Raw genomic sequence first — 19371 nt, 5'->3', positions numbered from 1 at the left:
GGAAGTGAAAGTGTTTTTTACATTGTAAAATGCTTCAAAAATGAGGGAGGTGGGGGTGGCTATTGCCACAGAGATACATCTTTGAGCTGCAAACTTCAAACTTTAGGCCAGGTTACCCTTAAGCTGGAATACATTTATCTACTCACCCATCTAGCGTGTGCCAGGCCCAGTGCCCTGTGGAGTCACAAGGAAATAGGGTCCTATTTCTGCCCTCAGGGTGCCTACTGTCTGGGACAGAGACCTCCCTGCCTGCCCCCATTCTAGAATCTTTAGGACAAAAGATGAGACACACAACCTTTATAATTTGAACTACACTCCACAGATGATTTTGATAATCCCTCCTCCACTTCCTTATATTTGGGAAGGATATAACATGCAACCAAAGGCATAATATTAATACAAAGAGCAAACGGGTAGGATGCCAGAAGGTATTTTCTTATTGAGTGCTGAGAATGGAGCTCAGAGATGGGATGAGCACCAGGAACAACAGTCTTGAAAGGGAGGCCTTTATTCCACCTTACCTGTAACTTGATGCTGCCTCTCCAACTCACTGAGCCAGGAGCACATGTTTCCTCTCTCTCTTCCTTTCTCTCCTTCCACATCTTCCCATCCTTCAAAGCCCACCTTCATTTCCTGACAACTTCCAGCCCATATAGATCTCTGCTTCAACCTCAGTTGGCACTGAAGACTATTAACCGTCTGGTGTTGGGTATTTGAACTTGTACATTTGATTTTTTCTAAGGGATTGTTAAATAGGATGGGATGGGATAATATCTGAGTCTGTCTTGTGGCCTTATTATTGGGTAATGCAGAGAAAACAGTAGGTACTCAGAAAGCATAATGACCGATATTATTTTAGACTGGCTTACATCCAGTTAGGAAGCAGATCAAAAAGTCTGTGTCAGCAGCGGTCTGATTTAATAGAACTAGGTATGGAATATGTGGGTGGGGTAGAGAAGAAATGGAGTAGAAGGAGCTAGAGAGGGTATGAGGAAGGGAAATAGCATATAGCTTTTGAAGTGAGATCTGAATTTGAATCTTAGTCCTACCATTTATTACCTGTACATTCCCGGTCAAACTATTTAATCTTTTTGAGTGTTAGGTTCTTCACTGATTACATAAAAAAAAAAAAAAAAAAAAAAAGGAAGGTGATAATGTCATGAAGTTTGCTTTGATGAAAAATAAAGTAACCATTGAAAATAACCAGCTCATTGTTTCTAACATTGTAGTAGATTATGATTACTAACCAATCAATGCTTTTTTTTTTTTGTAAACGAAAATCACAAAAGAATGACAACAATGAAGCTAGGAAACTACACTTACTGTCACATTTTGAAGTGGTAGCCAAGACTTCTTTCCTCGTACAAACGTTGGACCTACCTGCCAGAACGAAAGCCAGAGACTTCAAATATGAAGCCATGTAGTCCAGAGGCAATGAATCCACCAAATAAGCTTCAAAGATTCTAGGATGCTCTGTCTGGAACTCATCTTGGATGAAAGTAACTTGTATGAATAACTAGCTTCTTTATTTCTGAATGAACAATATCAAAATCGGTATACTCAGGCAGGTAGAGTGGTATTTTCATTTTTGCACTGATAGAAAGGCAGGGACAACAGACTAAAAAGCTCCAGTTTTCAAGAGTGTACTTAACCCCTATCTTTCCACTTGTGAAGACCCACTATTCTATAACAATGATGGGTAATGATTCATTCTAGCTACCAACATCCAAAAATGAGCAATGCTTTGTAAAACTAAGTAGGCTTCTGACATAGCCCTTTTGCAAGTTCTAAACTTACTCTAAAAAGTCATCACTATGACTTATACACAGAGGGTAGTTGCAATGTTATCAACAGCATTGACAGCTCAAATGGAAATAGCTTGAAGGTAACCTGAGAGTTCAAAATGTTTTTGAAAACTCAAGAGAAAACCTTTGCAAATTAACAAAGTTGTGAGGTCTAGTCTACTTAAATACCTAATTACCCTAGGGATCCACAGATGATTCCGTAATACCAGACTCGATGCTTTATTTCTCCTCCCCATCCCTAATTGTTCACTTTTGACTAATTCCATAAGGTACATGAGCTGTGGTGGTACCATATTTCTGTGCCCCTTCAATGTGGAACATATGATCATCAAAGAAGAGATGGGGCCTTATCTTTGCCAAAATGGGACCTTTGGGGGCTCCAGCAAGGAAAAGAGCTTCGTCTATTTCTAGACCCCAGCGGCGAAGGGTTTTCAGCACGCGGGCGCCTGAACTGGCTGCACTCCTGGCTGTAACCAGGTAGGTCCGGATAGGGCAACATAACCGTTCGTCTTTGGCATAAAACTTCTTTTGCAGTCTGCCTAAATCTTCCATAAAGCCTTTCAAGGGACCCTGCAAAAGGAACATATGTCACAGCTGTCATCCATGGAGCAAAAGGAAGTGAATGCTAAAAAAGCAGATATTTATAAGAAACGTGTAATACTGCATGAAGCATGCAGTATAGACCAGTAATACATTGCTGAAACTCTTTCGTTTATTGTGATTATATTTCCTTGTATGGAACCATCCTTGCATTCTTAGAATACAAAATAGGATGGCCATATAATTTATCATTTGAACACACACATTTTAAGAGTGAAAGAAGCTTCTGTAAAAAGTTGAACCAGGGCAACAGACATAAACTATCCATGGGAAAATGGGGTTACTCTAAAGTTTAGCTTAGAACTGAACCAAAAACACTACTTTTTAAATTTATTTATTTTTGTAGAATTGTACATTTTAATATTTATATAAAGTGTACTTTTCTATCTTGTTCAGTTTCTTCAGGGTTTGAATCCAATCTTGTCTATATTTACTGTAATTTATATATACCCTACTTCACACTTACTTTTATCTTCAACCTTTCTGAACACTTACTTTTAGCTGTACCTCTAGCACAGGACAGAGAATTGGATTTTGCTATGTGATACAATCATAAAGTCTTAATTTTTAAAACAAAACTTGAGTTTATAGCATAGGTGAAATTAAAATGTATGACCGTATCACAAAACATGAGAGGGAGGAATTAAGAGTGTACTATTGTAAGATTCTTCCGTCATACATGATGTGGCATAATATTATTATGAAAGTAGACTGTTATTAATTAAGGTTGTATATTATATATCTGATGCTAACTACTATAAAATCTAACATGAGTAATAAATCATTAATGGTTATGCAATTTTAGGAAGCCTAAAAACATACAATATGTACAACAAGTGCTAAGTCACTTCAGTTGTGTCTGACTCTTTGTGACGCCATGGACCACAGCCCTCCAGACTACCCTGTCCATGGGATTCTCCAGGCAAGAATACTGGCATGGGTTTCCATTTCCTCCTGCAGGGGATTGTCCCAACCCAGGGGCTGAACCTGTGTCTGTTATATATCCTGCATTGGCAGGCAGATTCTTTACCACTTGTTCCACCTGGGGAGCCCCCATGTACAATAAGTTAAAAAGCAAAAATAATAAAAGGAAAAAAATTAAAGTTAACTCAAGATGAAACAAATCCAAAAAATAGGAAGATGGTAGATTTTAATCTGAGGCTTCCCTGGTGGCTCAGATGGTAAAGAATTCGCCTACGGTGCAGGAGACCCAGGTTTGATCCCTGAATCAGGAAGATCCTCTGAAGAAGGAAATGGCAACCCACTCCAGTATTCTTGCATGGGAAATCTCATGAACAGAGAGACTGGCAGGCTACAGTCCATGGGGTCTCAAAGAGTTGGACACAACTGAGTAACTTAACAACAGCAACAAATAAGTTTCTGCTAATTGAAGGACACTGAACAATATTTAAATTAAAAACAAGCACAGACTGAGAGAAAATATCTGCAAAGAAATATATGATAAAGGACTTGTACCCAGAATATATAAAGAACTCTCAGAACTCAATAATAAAATGAAAAACAACCCAATTCACATGAGCAAGAGATCTGAACAGAAATTTTTTGCCAAAGAATACATATAATGGCAAATAAGCACTTAATAAAATGTTCAATATCATTTGTCATTAGGATAATGCAAATTAAAATCACAATGAGGTGCTATTATGTAACCACCGAACAGCTTAAAACAAACAGATGAAAAACAACTGACATCACCAAATACTGGCAAGGATGCAGAGTAAAAGATCTCTCATGGAAATGCAAAGTGGTATGACCACTTTGGAAAATAGTTTCCTTAAAGTTAAACATATATTTATCCTGTGACCTAGAAATCTTACTCTAAGGTATTTACCTATGAGAAATGAGATTTTATGTTACACAGAATCCTGTGTGAAAACGCTTAAAGTAGCTTTATTTATTAATGTCCCAAACTGGAAATGACCTAAATATTCTCCAGTAGGTAAATTGTTAAGAACATGTGGTTCATCCAGCAGAACAGGCTGCCTCTGCTGCTGCTAAGTCGCTTCAGTTGTGTCCAACTCTGTGAGACCCCATAAACAGCAGCCCACCAGGCTCCCCCATCCCTGGGATTCTCCAGGCAAGAACACTGGAGTGGGTTGCCATTTCCCTCCCCAATGCAGGAAAGTGAAAAGTGAAAGTGAAGTCACACAGTCAAGTCTGACTCTTAATGACCCCATGGACTACAGCCTACCAGGCTTCTCTGTCCCTGAGATTTTCCAGGCAAGAGTACTGGAGTGGGTTGCCATTGCCTTCTCCGTAGAAAAGGCTAGTACTCAGCATAAAAAGGAATGCACTACTGATACACAAATGACATGAATGAATCTCAAATGCATCATTTGAAGTAAAATAAATCAAATTCAAAAGACTGCATCCTTTGGGGCTCCATTTATATGATACCTGAAGAGGCAAAACATTAGGGACAGAAATCAGATTAGTGGTTGACAGATCCTAAAGAGAGGGAGTACAATGACTTACAAAGAAACACAAGTGAATTTTGTTAGTATTTTGAGTTCGATCATGGTTTCATGTCTGTACATGTATGTTTGCCAAAACCCTCAGAACCATGCACTAAAAATGATGAATTATACTGTATATGAAGTACACCTCAACAACTCTGATTAAAACAGACACATACACACCCATATGCATGTGTGCGCACACACATACACAGAGATCACTATTCTAGAATGGTGAAATGAGACAGATACCAAATCAGGAGACAATGAGAGTGGATAAATTAATCCTGTCCAGCTGTCCCATTTGCTGGTGACCCTCAGATCTCCTCCATTTGAGACAATTGGACATTGTTATGACCAAACCACAAGCCCCACGGCCAACATAATTGAAAATCATAGTTAGGAATCATACCTCATAACTTCTTTCCCATCAGTGGAAACATCTGGCAAAGTCTGGTCTTTATAGAAGAGCTACCCTTTCTATGTGAAAAGTAGCATATTTTTCCACCGTCAGAAGGACCATATTATGGAAACAAGTATGCTTAATAAAATTCATTGGGTATTTCTCCAATAACCAGTGTTGAGCTTCACAATTGTTTAATGGGAAAATGATTTAAAATATGGAAAAAAGGAACTGATAAGTACAGAATCTAAAAGAAAGTTTGATTATTTCCCGGGGATGAGGAAAAATGATGTTTTAAGATTATCTTGAAATAATTATTTTCAGAATTTTTAAATGCTATTTTTTAGAGATCTTGTACATTTTAATAATATTTAAAGGTTATATACAATTGGCTCTAAATTTCAGCAAAGCAAGCATGTCAATTATAACAAAGGGTATTCCTTTTATTAGTAAACTTTGTTAACACTGAACAACTTCTTGACATGAGCTCAAGACTTCTAAACAAGCTATTTAGGAAGGGACTATGAAGTTAAACACACACATGAACACATAGAATTTAAATATCACTTGAGCTGTAATGTGCGGTAAGTTAGTAAAACATTCAGCTTTCAACTAGTCTCTTCATAGTTTTATAAATGTAATAAAACTAATAATATTTAACTACATCTTAAGTTCAAGAAGAGCTGAGAGAAAAATGCCAGTTAAAAAAAGGTCTTGGTAAGATTCACAGATTAAACCTGAATGATCTATTGTTTCCTATTCAGTTTGGAGAAAATTTTGCTATTCAGATCTCCTTTGGTTTCGAAGTTGTAGGTTTTGTTTATTTTAGACCACAACTTTAACACTTCAATTCATGGATTGATTTCCCCAAACCTAAAATTTTTATTTCAGTTTGATTCATTGTTCATAGTTTGCACTTGTTTGAGGCTCATTATTTGACTGGATTCAAACTCTCAGTTTTGCAGATTTTTCTCAATCATGTTATGCCTTCATGGAGTCTGAGGTCATAGATGAGAGATTCAACAAGTTTACTGACTGGCTGGAAATGGTCTTACTATTTTGAGAACTTATTATGTAGAATTGGCTAATTTGTAAGCTGTATTACCTCTCTTTCTTTACTTATAGTTTGGAGGAGATGAACTCTTTATCATGGGGAGAGGATAGAAACATTTCCAAAAGGATAAAAGAACACTAAAAAAAAAAAAAAAAAAAAAACATTGGCAGCTTTAAAATGAGGAGTTCATGAAAGAAAGAGAGAAGGCTACAAAGGATAAGAAGTGAGAAGTGCCTAAAAAAATTTATAAAACAGTGAAGAAATAATTATATCTATATGTTGGAAAATAAGTAGATCGAAATAAAGCAGCTTTCACTGAACCTACCTGACCAAGAGGCTTATTGTCTGCTAGGGCTTCATGTTGGAAGCATTTGTCCAGCCCGTGATCCTTGGTACTGTGTTCAGGCTCCTCACAGAAGAGGACGGCGTCCCCATCAAAGACCACACGGAGCTGTGTGTCGCAGTAAGACATGTCCTTGGCGCCTTCATACATCGTTGCGGAGGCGATCCCTGGCAGACCATTGGAATTAATAAACAGTCTTAGGCCCATGAGTTTTAGGGTCTACTATTTAAAAACAAAACTAAGAATAGTCCTCCCAGACCTTGAATTTCCTCTCTGGCTATTACCTGACAACTCAACTCCTCTTCACAACCACACATCTCAAACGAGCTGTCTTTGAGCTGCCTCTGTTGCTATAAGGGATGGGAGGGTGTAAAATGGGTGTAGGACAATCACTGAAGACGTCCACCTCAAGGAAGGTCAAAGCTCTAACAGACAAACTTAGGGGCTTCCACTTGTGGAAACACCTTAGCAGAAAATCCAGTGACAGTGATGTAAACAACATAATCACTGGAGCCCAAGGAAACACTAGTGAGACTTCTTTATTAACGAGAAAGAAAAAACCAAGGAATACCTTCTTGTATTGCTTCTAGTACTTTGTCAGAATCCGCAGAAACATACAAGTTGGTAAGATATGCCTTCAAATAGCCAATGGGGCTTTTTCCTCCAGTCAGACAGAAGCGGTCAATTAGTAATCCTATTATCAGGCAAGAAAGACTTTGTTATGGCAGCAAGTTAAAGACAGCATGCTTACTGGAAATGCAAATTAAAGCTGCCTTCAGAATAACTGAGTGCCTAGAGAAATTTTAGAATTATGTTCATAGTACCAATATTGAAAAATGTCTCAGCTATTTTATATAATAGTAGGTGTGTCTGCTGCATAATAATTTATGAAGTATGTCCAGATAGGCCACGCCAGTTTACTGTCACAACAACTGTTATGGCAGGCATTATTATCCTCATTATAGAAAAGGAGACTGAGACATAAGTACTTGTTTAAGCCCACTAGGTAACATTGACTCTTGTCTAGGCTAGAAGAGTGCACCTTTACTTCAGCTATAGCCTCCTCACTTGATGAGAGGGCCGCCTGAGATGTGGCTCTATTTTTAAGTACCATTTCCATATTTTCTTAGTAACAATACAGTGTAATAGTCAGTAGTGATAGGGTTTAAACTATTTCCCTAAAACTGAAGAACAAAAGGTCTGAAATTGTCTCTCTTGACTTGAAATTTTAAATGAGGTCATTATCAGACTAAAAATTAATAGACCTTTAAATGCCTTCTGAATCAACCAAAGTTTTAAAAAAAAACACTAGATGCTGGTGAGAAGTCTGTAAAATAGGCACTTACATACACTATGGATGAAAGTATGAATTGGCACGGACTGTCTAGAAAGTAATTTTGTATTTAGTAATAAAAGTATTTTTAAATTAAGTTTATTTATTTTTAATTAAAGGATAATCGTTTTACCAAATTTAAATCTTATTTTTTCTTGGACATACCCGTTAAGACTGGACATGTCACTTAGCAAATAGGCTAAAGGTCTCCACATAAGTCAGGTAAATTCATAAGAGGAAAAATGGGGACCTCCCTTGAAACTCTCTAACACACTGATGGAGATGTCATGAAGAGTCTAGTGTCAAACAAATTTTCCCTGTAAAGGAATAAAGACAGTTTTGCTGGCATGGGTATGAATTTGATGTATGGGGCAAGCAGCCGGGGAGAGTCAGATGTTAAGAGTGGAAAGGAAAGGTAAAAACCTTAAAACCTTTAACATGTATCTGTGGTGAGCAAGAAGTCTGATCACACAGAGAAAGCCCTAGGCTGACGGCTCCTTGAAGTCAAGTTCAGAAGTGAAAAACGTAAAACAGAGAAATATATTGCAGGGCCTGGGATTAAGACTTTGAAATTCACACTTGACAAGTTAAGTCCAGAGCTTTGGGCCCGACTCTGGGCTGAAGTTAAAAATGAACATGGCCTCTCTTGTTCTGACATAGGCAAATAAACATTCTCACGCAGAAGGGGGTGTCAGTATCAAAGAGGCTGCATTAGTTAGGCCACGGCGAGCAAAATAACATGGCTTCTCTCTTCCAGAGCAGCAAGCTGTTCCTCCACACGGTATTTATTTTACTTACCGTAGTGATTGACGCTGTTTATAAGCCGCACTCCCACTTGGGCATGGTTATTAGTCATCAGTACAATATCAAATAAGTCCTGTTCGTCAGGATACAGCTCACGGAGTCTACAGTTGACATGCTGCAGTGCCTGCAGGTTACAAACACGGACGTGTGTGAGGAGGGCCAGGCAAGGTGGGCATCGGGGGTCTGGAGGGAACGGATCCCTTAGGTGTCCAATTCAAGCTCCAAAGACTCTTCCCTGAGAGATTGTGGCTCCTTTAAGGCAGGGTTATGCCATTCATTTCAGTATTTTCAGCCTCTCATACAAAGGACCTCAGCAAATGTTTATTGAAAGATGGGTGATGTTTTGGTTTACTAGAATTATTTCTGTGAGGTAGACATAAGATCAGGCTAACCCTTTTAGGGTTTGTCTATTTTTGTTTTTGATTCATAAAACCTGCCTTTTTTGATCATCTGATGATTATTTTTTATTGTGAAACATATAGGCTGCCTCAAGAGTTCTCATGTTATCCTTGCACAGAGGCCATGTTAATGGTCTCTGTATTGTTCCAATTTTAGCACAAGTGCCGCCAAAGTGAGCATTTTGTCTATTTTTTAAATGTGAGTCTTTAGAATAGGTTTGTGGTTTCCTCCAATGATTCCACTATGCTCCATAACTACTTTCTACTTACAACTAGCAGAGGTGTCATTTGTTTCTGCCTGGTTATGATGTTATTGTATCATATTTGTATAAGCTGTATAGGGGATCAGAGCTAGAAGTGCTATACATTTTAGTGCAAATTCCAAGATTACTTTCTCTATTAAAATCATGCCCCTAAGTGCCAAGAGCATCTTGACTTTTTTAATGTGCTGTGTTTGGGGCAGGAGAAGCTAATGTGAATTTCATCATATTTGAATGGGGTGTTTCATTTCTACTACTTGGAATTGTAAACTCACTATTGCTTCTGGTTATTGCTCCTTCTGTGGAGGGAATGATCATTTCTGTTACAGATCTCAGGATTTGGACTCAGAGTTCCAAACCTCGGGCTGCAGTCCCTCCCTCAACAGTGTTGAAGTTTCTTTGAAAATACAAAGTGACCTAGGGTCAACTTGCAAATGGCAAGAATGACAAGGGTGGACTAGGAATGATAAGGAAAACTGGATGAGATCCTAAGGGTTGGCATGGGTCCTTGCCTGCCCTCTAAAGTCCTGGAGGGCCAGAGACAGCTTTGCAGAGTACCTTGACAAAGCGGAAGGCCGGCCCTGGGGTCAAGACGACATTCTCGTTGGTAAGCTGATACTCCATGTATTTCTCCAGACCCTCTTCATCATAGATTTTCCTGCTGTCCATCATGTTGAAGAGTGCCCCGGATGACACAGCAACAGTGATGGCATGCTTGGGTTTGGGCTGCAGAGAGGGGCACCAACAGGAGGACAGTCACATAGATACAAAGGGGTCAGGAATAGAGCTCATGCCAGGGTAGGGTGGGAAGCAAATAGGTGGTCCTGGCTTGGAGGACTGGGATGCTGGAGACAGCCAAGAATGGGATCCTCGCGTTTACAGTGCAGAGGGGCAGGTTTAGGGAGGAGAAGCAGTGGCCTGAGTGAGCTTCCCTGCACCACGGAGAGGAGCTAGGCCTCAGGGCTGGGCTGCGTGGGGATAAACCCAGGTGCCCAGGGGAGGCAGGCCCTGCTCACCGGCCTGGGGCGCGAGCAGTTGGGTGTCTTCTCGTACAGTGTTCTCACGGACGCCCAGTAGGCCTCATCCTCGTCCTCCTCTTCCTCTCGTTTCCTGGCCAGTTCGGACACACAGTCGTGGTCCATCTGAGAGGGGTAGAGCATCCTGCGCTGAGTATAGGATTTCCATTCGGAGGGAGGCGTGCGCGAGTATTCCCGCTGGTGTGTGTCCCTGGAATCGTGCGAGTCCCGGGAGCGGGACATGTCTCGCGTGTCCCGGGACTCTCTCTTCTCCCGGCTCTCTCGCATCTCCCGCCCCGTGCTGTGAGACCAGGTGTCAGGATTCTCAGACTTGGTGGTGCGCCGGGACGTGGTCTGCAGCTGGGCCTCCGGGGACATGGAATTCCGTGAGTCGAGTGGCATGTTTTGCGTGGTTGGTGAGGGCTGTGCTGACAGCTGTTTCGGTGACTCTTGATGGCTAGGGGAGGTGGATGAAGTCCGGGAGGTCGTGGAGCTATTGGGGAGCTGGAACAAGAAAGTGGGCCTCTGGGTTCCATGCTTGCTTAGGGTCCCTGTACTCCTCTCCGCCCAGCTGGCATCAAGGAGCTGTCCCTTCTGTCTGTTCCATTCCTAGCTCTTACATGGATCCTGGTTCATCTCAGCTTCTTTTAAATAGGGCTTAGTAGTAGTAGTAGTAATTTAGTTGCTAAGTCGTGTCCAACTCTTGCGACCCTATGGACTGTAGCCTGCCAGGCTCCTCTAGGGATTCTCCAGGCAAGAATACCGGAGTGGGCTGCCATTTCCTTCTCCAGGGGATCTTCCCAACCCAGGAATCGAACCTGGGTCTCCTGCATTGCAGGCAGATTCTTTACCGACTGAGCTATGAGGGAAGCCCTTAAATAGGGCTTAAGGGGCTCCAAATGTTAGACATTTCTGTTATGTGAACACAAAGACAGCTCTCATTTTCCCCAGCTGCCCTGTCAGCCCCTTTCACTTTCTTTGTTCATTTCCTTTTGTGATAGACAGGGTGGAGGTCCTTTTCCTTGCTCCTACATAGTCGGCACACACTTTACAAAGTTCTGTCACTTTGTTCACATACACCTGCTTAGTCAGAGACCTCCAGGTAGGACAGAGGGCTTGAGTAAGGGACCTTGCTTGCCCCTGTCTCCACCTGCCACCTCCAGTTAACTCAGCGAGTGGCTGGACTGGAAGTCCCCACCACTGAAGGCTCTATAAAGCATCATGTCGGGACATGTTTCTCCACCTTTGCCCCCTGTAGTTAAAGCAGCGAATACTGGGAAGGTCGGCAGGCTGGAGAATCAAGTGACTCCCCTTCAGAGTTTCTTGTGCCAGGGAAGTTCAACTGGAGAGAATCATCTTCCTAAACTGGAAGCAATCTTTCTAGAGAAAGGACTCTTTCACTAAGGTGTAAGAGAGATTATAAGTATCCATATATCATTCCAGCTTTTGTGACTGTTTCACAAGTTTCAAAAGGCAAGTTCTTGGTTAAATTATTGAGCCAGTCCTCACAAAGATAGACAGATTGTTTCTCCCAGTGCCTGGGACCGGGTCACCCTCTGCATTCAAAAACTTAATCTCACGACAGACTTTTTCTTTTGTGTGACTGGGCCTAGTTAAGGGCTCACAGTGTCACACAGCCTAGTATTCTTCAACAATTTATCTCCTTTGTTGACCTTTTCACCCCCTCTTCTGAGTCTTGAGTATTCAATGAATAGTTTTTAAATGTGTGAAGTAAGGAAGGAGAAACCGTGGAGTTTAATCATTCAGGGAGCCGTTTAGAGACCTAGAGACTCTAGGTTTTGATTTAGTTCTGTGGGCATTACTAATGAGAAATCTTAGGTGACTGTGTTTCAGTTTCCTTACGCTGGGGATTAGTGGGGGTGGGAGTGGGTGACACTAATTAGCTGAAAGATATAAAATACACAGAACAGGGCCTGGCACATAGAAAGTATCAATGCACATTGCTGTTATTATTACTATTATTCTGCAATGTGCTCTTCCCTTTCGTGCCCATCTCTACCTTAAGACTGGTGTTCTTGCTTCTGGACTCCTCTGCTGATGGAGGTCTGGTGGATGGGCTCCGTGAAGTTCGAGACCACTGATTTCGCACTACGTACCCTCGAGAGTCTGACTTCGGCAAAGTTAATTCTTGTGATCCCTTTTGAGGAGAGAAGAGACCCAGAAGTGTAATACCCCACCCCCACCCCCTGTCCTTCCACACATGTGCTGATGAAATAGCCATGTCGAGCTAAATATGGCAGTGATCAGTGAGAAGGTCCCTGCCCTCTATAACCTGTAATTCAGCCTTAGCCCTTGTGTATTTTTCTAGCTCTGATTGAATCCTAACTTCTGTGAAGATCCATGAAGTGGGAATCTACCTGGAAGGGCATCCAAAACCAAGAAGCAAATCTGGTATCTCATGTTTTTTCACCTGTGACTCTAAGAGTCTTATGCGAAGCTTAGTAGAGTTGAGCATTCTTCCTCCCTTTTCCCCACATCTTTCCTTAAGGATGAGCCTGTTATCAGATGCTGAAAAGACATCTCCAGCATTTTTGACCAGACTGCAAAGATGAAAGCAGCTGGTACCTGGTTAAGGCTGCCGCAGGGCTCCAGGCACTGCAGGAGAAGGAATAGCGCCCTCTAGCACACCCTTTGGGAGGAACAGGATGGAGGAGACCATGGAGAGGCAAGTGGACATTTCTATTCCCGTATCCTTCCCCTCACCCAGATTGCCTGTGGCTCCCCTCCAAAATCAATAGTTTGATCTCTGCTCACCCTGATCATCGTGATCTGCCGGCCCTGTTCCCACAACAGGCACATGTGAATATAAATACGTATTGTGCGGCAGGGGCTAAGAAGTACTTTTCCCTCAGCTGCACAAAGGCAGCGTCTACACGACGGGTGACCCCGCATGGAGCAACATCTCAGCGAGTGATTCGGTATGACTGCACGCCTCATCTGAAAGATGGTGCAGAAAATGGTCAATGTGATGGCTAGACTCCCCTTCCCTCCCTGATTTGAACATAGACCAGTCTCTTCCCTTAGACTGAGCAGAGGTTTCTATACCACTTGTTCTGTATGAAGACTGGGATGTGGACTGGACTGGGAGGCAGGGACCAGCTAGCTTCTCCTAGGTTTTTCTCGACCTCTCCACAAGGGCATTAGGTATCCCTTAATGCACATCTTGATAGCTTGGTCTTTTCTCCCCAAACTCCACTGCCCCCTAATATTTTTTGTTATGCTGTCTACTCTTTAATTTTCTCACCAACTCTAAAGAGGTCAGCTCACCTGAGTGGTCAGACGAACTGATTTCTCAGAATCCTTTCTAGATTTGTCTCCTTCTAGGCTGTCTTTTGAGTACCTCGATCCAGTCTCATTCTTGACATGGAAACAAAGAATGTTTATTAATTTTTTACCTCAGGGACATTAGAAACTTTGGGTATGGGGAATGAAAGGATAAATAAGAATTAGAATTTGTCTCCTTGCCATTATCAAAAAATATAGATTTTTAGATATTATTTTTTCCCCTGTTCTAACAAGCGTGAGTAAAAAGAATACATATCAGAGAACTATACGAACAAATTTTTAATATAGAAATTTGTTGATGTATAGATTTGAGGTGGTGGTAGTTTAGTTGCTAAGTCCTGTCTGACTCGTCTGACTCTTGTGACCCCATGGACTGTAGCCCAGCAGGCTTCTCTGTCCATGGGATTTCCCAGGCAAGAGTACTGGAGTGGGTTGCCATTTCCTTCTCCAGGGGATCTTCCTGACCCAGAAATTGAACCTGGGTCTCTTGCTTTACAGGCATTCTCCTGCATTTCAGATGGATTCTTTACCGACTGAGCCACCAAGAAAGGCCAATAGATTTCGAAACATGATGCATTTATCATTTGAAAAATGATAACGGGGGAAATGCTTTGGGATAATTTCCCGGAGGTCAGTAGCACTTAGAATTAAGTGTGGAGTTGCTTACACAGAACATTTTTTTCCCCATTACTCAGAAGGTTGCTTCTTATGGAACTTTTTCATTTGCCATGTAGAATCGAAACTTCTCTCTCTCTCTCTTTTTTTTTTTTTTCCATAAACCAATTTTCTGTAGATCTGAGCCTCATCAATAATAGATTTTTAAAATCAAAGACCTTAATCCTATAGAAATCAATCAATAGGCATGTATTCTATCCGTATCATCTAACTATTCATAGCATCAAGAGTGAAAAGAGGTTTCTTATCAATAAACTAATAGGGAAGGCCATGCAGGAAAACACAAGATGATAACTTATTTCATGGACATCTATTCAGTTTTTTTTTCATTTTCAATTGCAGGAAATACTATTTTACTGGACCAGTATTTCTATTGCTTCCTGCCAATTCAGTAACTATAATGCAGTCAAGATTAATATTATTTATCTGTTTAAGGAGCTCAACTTCCAGCATAAATTGAGGTTTTCAAGGGCAGTCTGTTAATCTCTTTATGCTCTGTCTTGCACTCACGAAAAATCTCGAGTTGAGTGATTGAGTCTGTGTCTGAAGAGAATGGCATAGCTGTGCATTCCTAGAACTAATCCTAAAATCTTTTTGTCACCGTGCCCCCAAACACACACACACCACCACCACCACCGTAAAATCCCACCACTTCTAACTCCAAAAGATATTTGAATCCAGTCCCTCTTCTCCATTTCTTTTACCATTGCCTTGTTCTAGGCCTTTAGATCATTATGGACATGTAATCTTAAAATACAGCTTTTAACCAGATTTTATGGCCTCAAATCCTCTCAACTTCTAGGTCTATCTACTCGATTTATTTATGATATTTATAAAATATAAATCTACTGATGCTTTATTTTCAGGTGCATTCTTCATTCGCTTGGTTAGAGAGACAAGAGACTCATGCTGTATCCTGTCTACCTGTAACTTGTATACCCTCCACTCTACATCTTATCTCTGTTCTATTTATGCCAAATGACTTGTATTTGTCTGTATACCACCCTTATTTTCTTAAAACCTCCTTTTCCCCTCAGTGTTCTTCAGAGCTAAGCTCAGCATGACCTGGGAGAAGTTCCCAGTGTTAAACATTCCTCGGTGTTGCCTGTGTCTTGTGTACACACTTTTACTGAGCGCCAAATTGAACTTTGTTTATGTATTCTCTTTCCTACTAGGCTGTGCATTCTTCAAAGATAGCAACTGTGTTTCACCTCTTACCACTCGCGTATGAGCATCTGCTCAATGAATGCTGATTATTGGATGGACTTACACCACATGCTTTCAGCTCCTTTTCCTCCACTCTCCATATTCTTTACCTCTCCTTTTGTTTCTATGTGTGGTCATCCTCTGAAATTTGATTGCTGCAAAGCATTGCCCCCGAGAAAAGGATGGGCTGACATCTATGTTTCCTCAGTCCTTTGGCAAGATTCTAGGACATTCAATTCACTGACCTTCTTTTTCTGTTTCAGAGATGTTTGACTCATTTCTCTAACTACTGATATTCTTTTGTTGTTATGTAGGTTTTCTTCTCCCCAGCTCCATTTCCTGTTGTTTCTGTTGCTCAGTTTAGGTTTGCATTTAGAATGTCAAATTTATGACATCATATGTGATTCCATAGTAACCAGCTGACTCTGTGAATATGTGACTTTTTAAAAAAAGAAATAGTATTTATTTGAGTGCATCCATTCATAACCATTGTCTGGGTTTTTATGAATCAATGTCTAAACAATGTTCAAATGTTTAATATCATCATCAGCATTACTGTTTCCTTCTTTTTAAATCTATCTAATATTTCTAAGTTACTTATCCTATCAATCCCGTTTGTGGGTGTACATTTTCTGGTACTGCCAAAATGAATGGCAGACTCATTTGTGGGCCTGATCATTTCTTACTATTTATCCTGACACACTTTGGAGAACTTTCTGAAAATCTGGAGACTATTTTTAACCGCTGAGACCTGTTCTACGCTTGAGTGTAGCTTCAGTATTTGGTGTATCTTTCACAATGGCAAGGCCACGTCCATTCATTAAGTTAAAGTACTTAATGTGGATAGACATAGTGTGGCAGAATGACACTTTCACTGTTTTGCCTGGTGTTTGCCCCATCCCGAAACATCTAAACATACATCTGTCCCTCTTGTGTACACACAGAGAAGAATATGTAAAATCCAGTCCCTGACTCTGGTGTATAAGGTCCAATAATGTTCTTCACTTATGGTTCTGCTTTTAGGTCAGAGACATGTGCCATGTCTATCTGATATTGTCAAGCCATCATGGACTGAGACAGGAGAAGTTCTGACAGCTTTAATCAAAGTTCTCCAGAGGTCTTCTAGATAGTTGGTTATGTACACTCCAGGTTAGACTGCCTGGTTTTCCATCCTTAAATTCTGTCCCCTCCCAGCCCCCATTTCTCACTGTGATCTCTGACAGGTTGTTTAATGATCCTAAATCTCAATATCCTCATTTAGAAAATGAAGATAATGATGGTATCAGCACCAAATGGCAGTTGTGATAGTTGAAATATAAAGTTTTGAAGACAATGGCATTCATGAGTTAGCAGTGGACACTGTCCATGTCACAAAAAGGATGGCTTGGGGCATGTTGGGCCTCATGTTAGTCAACATAGCTGCACCTTTCCTGAGACAACTGAATAGCTTATGGAAGGAAAGAAAAATTTGATTTTCCTGTTGTCTTCATCTGCCACTTGAATTGGTTTGCTGCGTCCATTTTCTCCTGCTGTGTAACAAATCGCCATTTATTTATCAGTTTAAACAAGTCTGTTTATTATCTCATAGTTCCTCAAACTAGAAGTCTAAGTGGTCTTAACTGAGTTCTCTGCTCAGGATCACCTAAGGCTGAAACCAAGGTACACCGGGATGGATCGGAAGCTCTGAGGAAAAATCTGCTTCCAAGTCAGTTCATGTTCAAGGAATCCAGTTTACTGCAACTGTAGGACTGAAGTCCAAGTTGCTGGATGTTGGCCAGCATTTACTCTCAGCTCCCAGAGGCCATTCTCAGGTCCTTGCCCCAAGCCCTCCCTCTCATTAATGGGGAACCTCCGTCATGTTGAATTCCTTTCTTGTCTTGAATCTCTCTGCCTTTCTCTTCTGTTAAGGGACAGAGACAATGCTTTGTTCTTAAAGAAATCAAATGATTAGGTTATGCCTACTTGGAAAAAATCTCCTTTTAATATAACCAAGTCAGCTGATGAGTAAGCTAAATGATAGCTACAAAATCTCTTTGTAGAACATATCATGGAGGTGGTGTCCCACTTCATACAGGGGGAAGGAATCATTTAAGGATAAGGGTCTTCTGTGGGCCATCATCTTAAACTGTGTCCACCACACTCACTTAACTTACTTTACCTTAGTGACTTTTCAAATCCGGAGCTAAAAGAGTAAAACCCAGGCTTGCAAATTATTGACCACCATCTTCTACCTCAAGGAATATAGGCTAACTAGGACTTCTTTAGGCACTTGATTTAAATACCTTTTCTATTTTTGAAAGTATGGGAAAGTTAATAGATGGAGAGGTGTCTGAGCTTATTCTTAAGTCTCTTGGATTCAAGTGTTTGGATATTTTTGGAGGAGTGATGAACATATCCCTTTAGCCCTCTGATAGTCTGTGACTGTTTTAGCAGTCGTGGAACAGCCCTGGGAGCACCTTGACACCTACTGAGTGTTTGTTGTTGTTGTTTAGTTGCTCAGTCATGTCCTACTCTTTGTGACACCATAGACTGTAGCCCACCAGGCTCCTCTGTCCATAGGTTTCCCAAGTAAGAAAGAATACCGTGGGTTGTGATTTCCTCCTCCGGGGAATCTTCCCAACCCAAGGACTGAACCTGCATCTCCTGCATTGAGAGATGGCTTCTTTACCACTGAGCCACTAGGGTGGCTAGGGAAGTCCAATGATTTTTTTTTTTCCTAAAAATAAACTCAGCAGTGGCCACAGGACTGGAAAAGGTCAGTTTTCATTCCAATCCCAAAGAAAGGCAATGCCAAAGAATGCTCAAACTACCGCACAATTGCACTCATCTCACATGCTAGTAAAGTAATGCTCAAAATTCTCCAAGCCAGGCTTTAGCAGTTTGTGAACCATGAACTTCCAGATGTTCAAGCTGGTTTTAGAAAAGGCAGAGGAACCAGAGGTCAAATTGCCAACATTCGTTGGATCATCAAAAGAGCAAGAGAGTTCCAGAAAAACATCTATTTCTGCTTTATTGACTATGCCAAAGCCTTTGACTGTGTGGATCACAATAAACTGTGGAAAATTCTGAAAGAGATGGGAATACCAGACCACCTGACCTACCTCCTGAGAAACCTGCATGCAGGTCAGGAAGCAACAGTTAGAACTGGACCTGGAACAACAGATTGGTTCCAAACAGGAAAAGGAGTATATCAAGTCTGGATATTGTCACCCTGCTTATTTAACTTTTATGCAGAGTACATCATGAGAAACGCTGAGCTGGAGGAAGCACAAGCTGAAATCAAGATTGCTGGGAGAAATATCAACAACTTCAGACAGGCAGATAATACCACCCTTATGGCAGAAAGTGAAGAGGAACTCAAAAGCCTCTTGATGAAAGTGAAAGAGGAAAGTGAAAAAGTTGGCTTAAAGCTCAACATTCAGGAAACTGAGATCATGGCATCCGGTCCCATCACTTCATGGCAAATAGATGGGGAAACAGTGGAAACAGTGGCTGACTTTATTTTGAGGGGGCTCCAAAATCACTGCAGATGGTGACTGCAGCTATGAAATTAAAAGACACTTGCTCCTTGGAAGGAAAGTTATGACCAACCTAGACAGCATATTAAAAAGCAGACATTACTTTGTCAACAAAGTTCCATCTAGTCAAGACTATGGTTTTTCCAGTGGTCGTGTATGGATGTGAGAGTTGG

General features: G+C 41.0%; 1 protein-coding gene and 1 non-coding gene across 3 annotated transcripts; both read right to left on the bottom strand.

Moving 5' to 3' along the window:
• Positions 1 to 1366: 1366 nt before the first annotated feature.
• NT5C1B (5'-nucleotidase, cytosolic IB) lies at positions 1367 to 16039 on the bottom strand. 2 transcript variants are annotated; one of them, XM_070799101.1, is made up of 10 exons: positions 15926 to 16039; positions 13782 to 13871; positions 13269 to 13451; positions 12514 to 12651; positions 10494 to 10997; positions 10036 to 10203; positions 8814 to 8943; positions 7254 to 7376; positions 6665 to 6849; positions 1367 to 2375 (listed from the first exon to the last, which is right to left on the bottom strand). In XM_070799101.1, the coding sequence occupies exons 1-10, from the start codon at positions 15956 to 15958 to the stop codon at positions 2052 to 2054; spliced, it is 1878 nt and encodes a 625-aa protein (XP_070655202.1). In that variant the 5' UTR covers positions 15959 to 16039; the 3' UTR covers positions 1367 to 2051. The 2 variants fall into 2 exon arrangements, with proteins under 2 accessions (XP_070655202.1, XP_019826222.2); XM_019970663.2 differs by lacking the exon at positions 13269 to 13451 and having other exon boundaries at positions 1370 to 2375.
• Positions 9292 to 9398, bottom strand: LOC139186051 (U6 spliceosomal RNA). Its single transcript, XR_011569619.1, has one exon. It is a non-coding gene; the product is annotated as a U6 spliceosomal RNA (small nuclear RNA).
• Positions 16040 to 19371: the final 3332 nt, after the last annotated feature.

The sequence above is a fragment of the Bos indicus genome, chromosome 11, assembly GCF_029378745.1.
Source record: "Bos indicus isolate NIAB-ARS_2022 breed Sahiwal x Tharparkar chromosome 11, NIAB-ARS_B.indTharparkar_mat_pri_1.0, whole genome shotgun sequence".
NCBI lineage: Eukaryota > Metazoa > Chordata > Mammalia > Artiodactyla > Bovidae > Bos > Bos indicus.
This window is presented reverse-complemented; position numbering and strand designations above follow the sequence as displayed.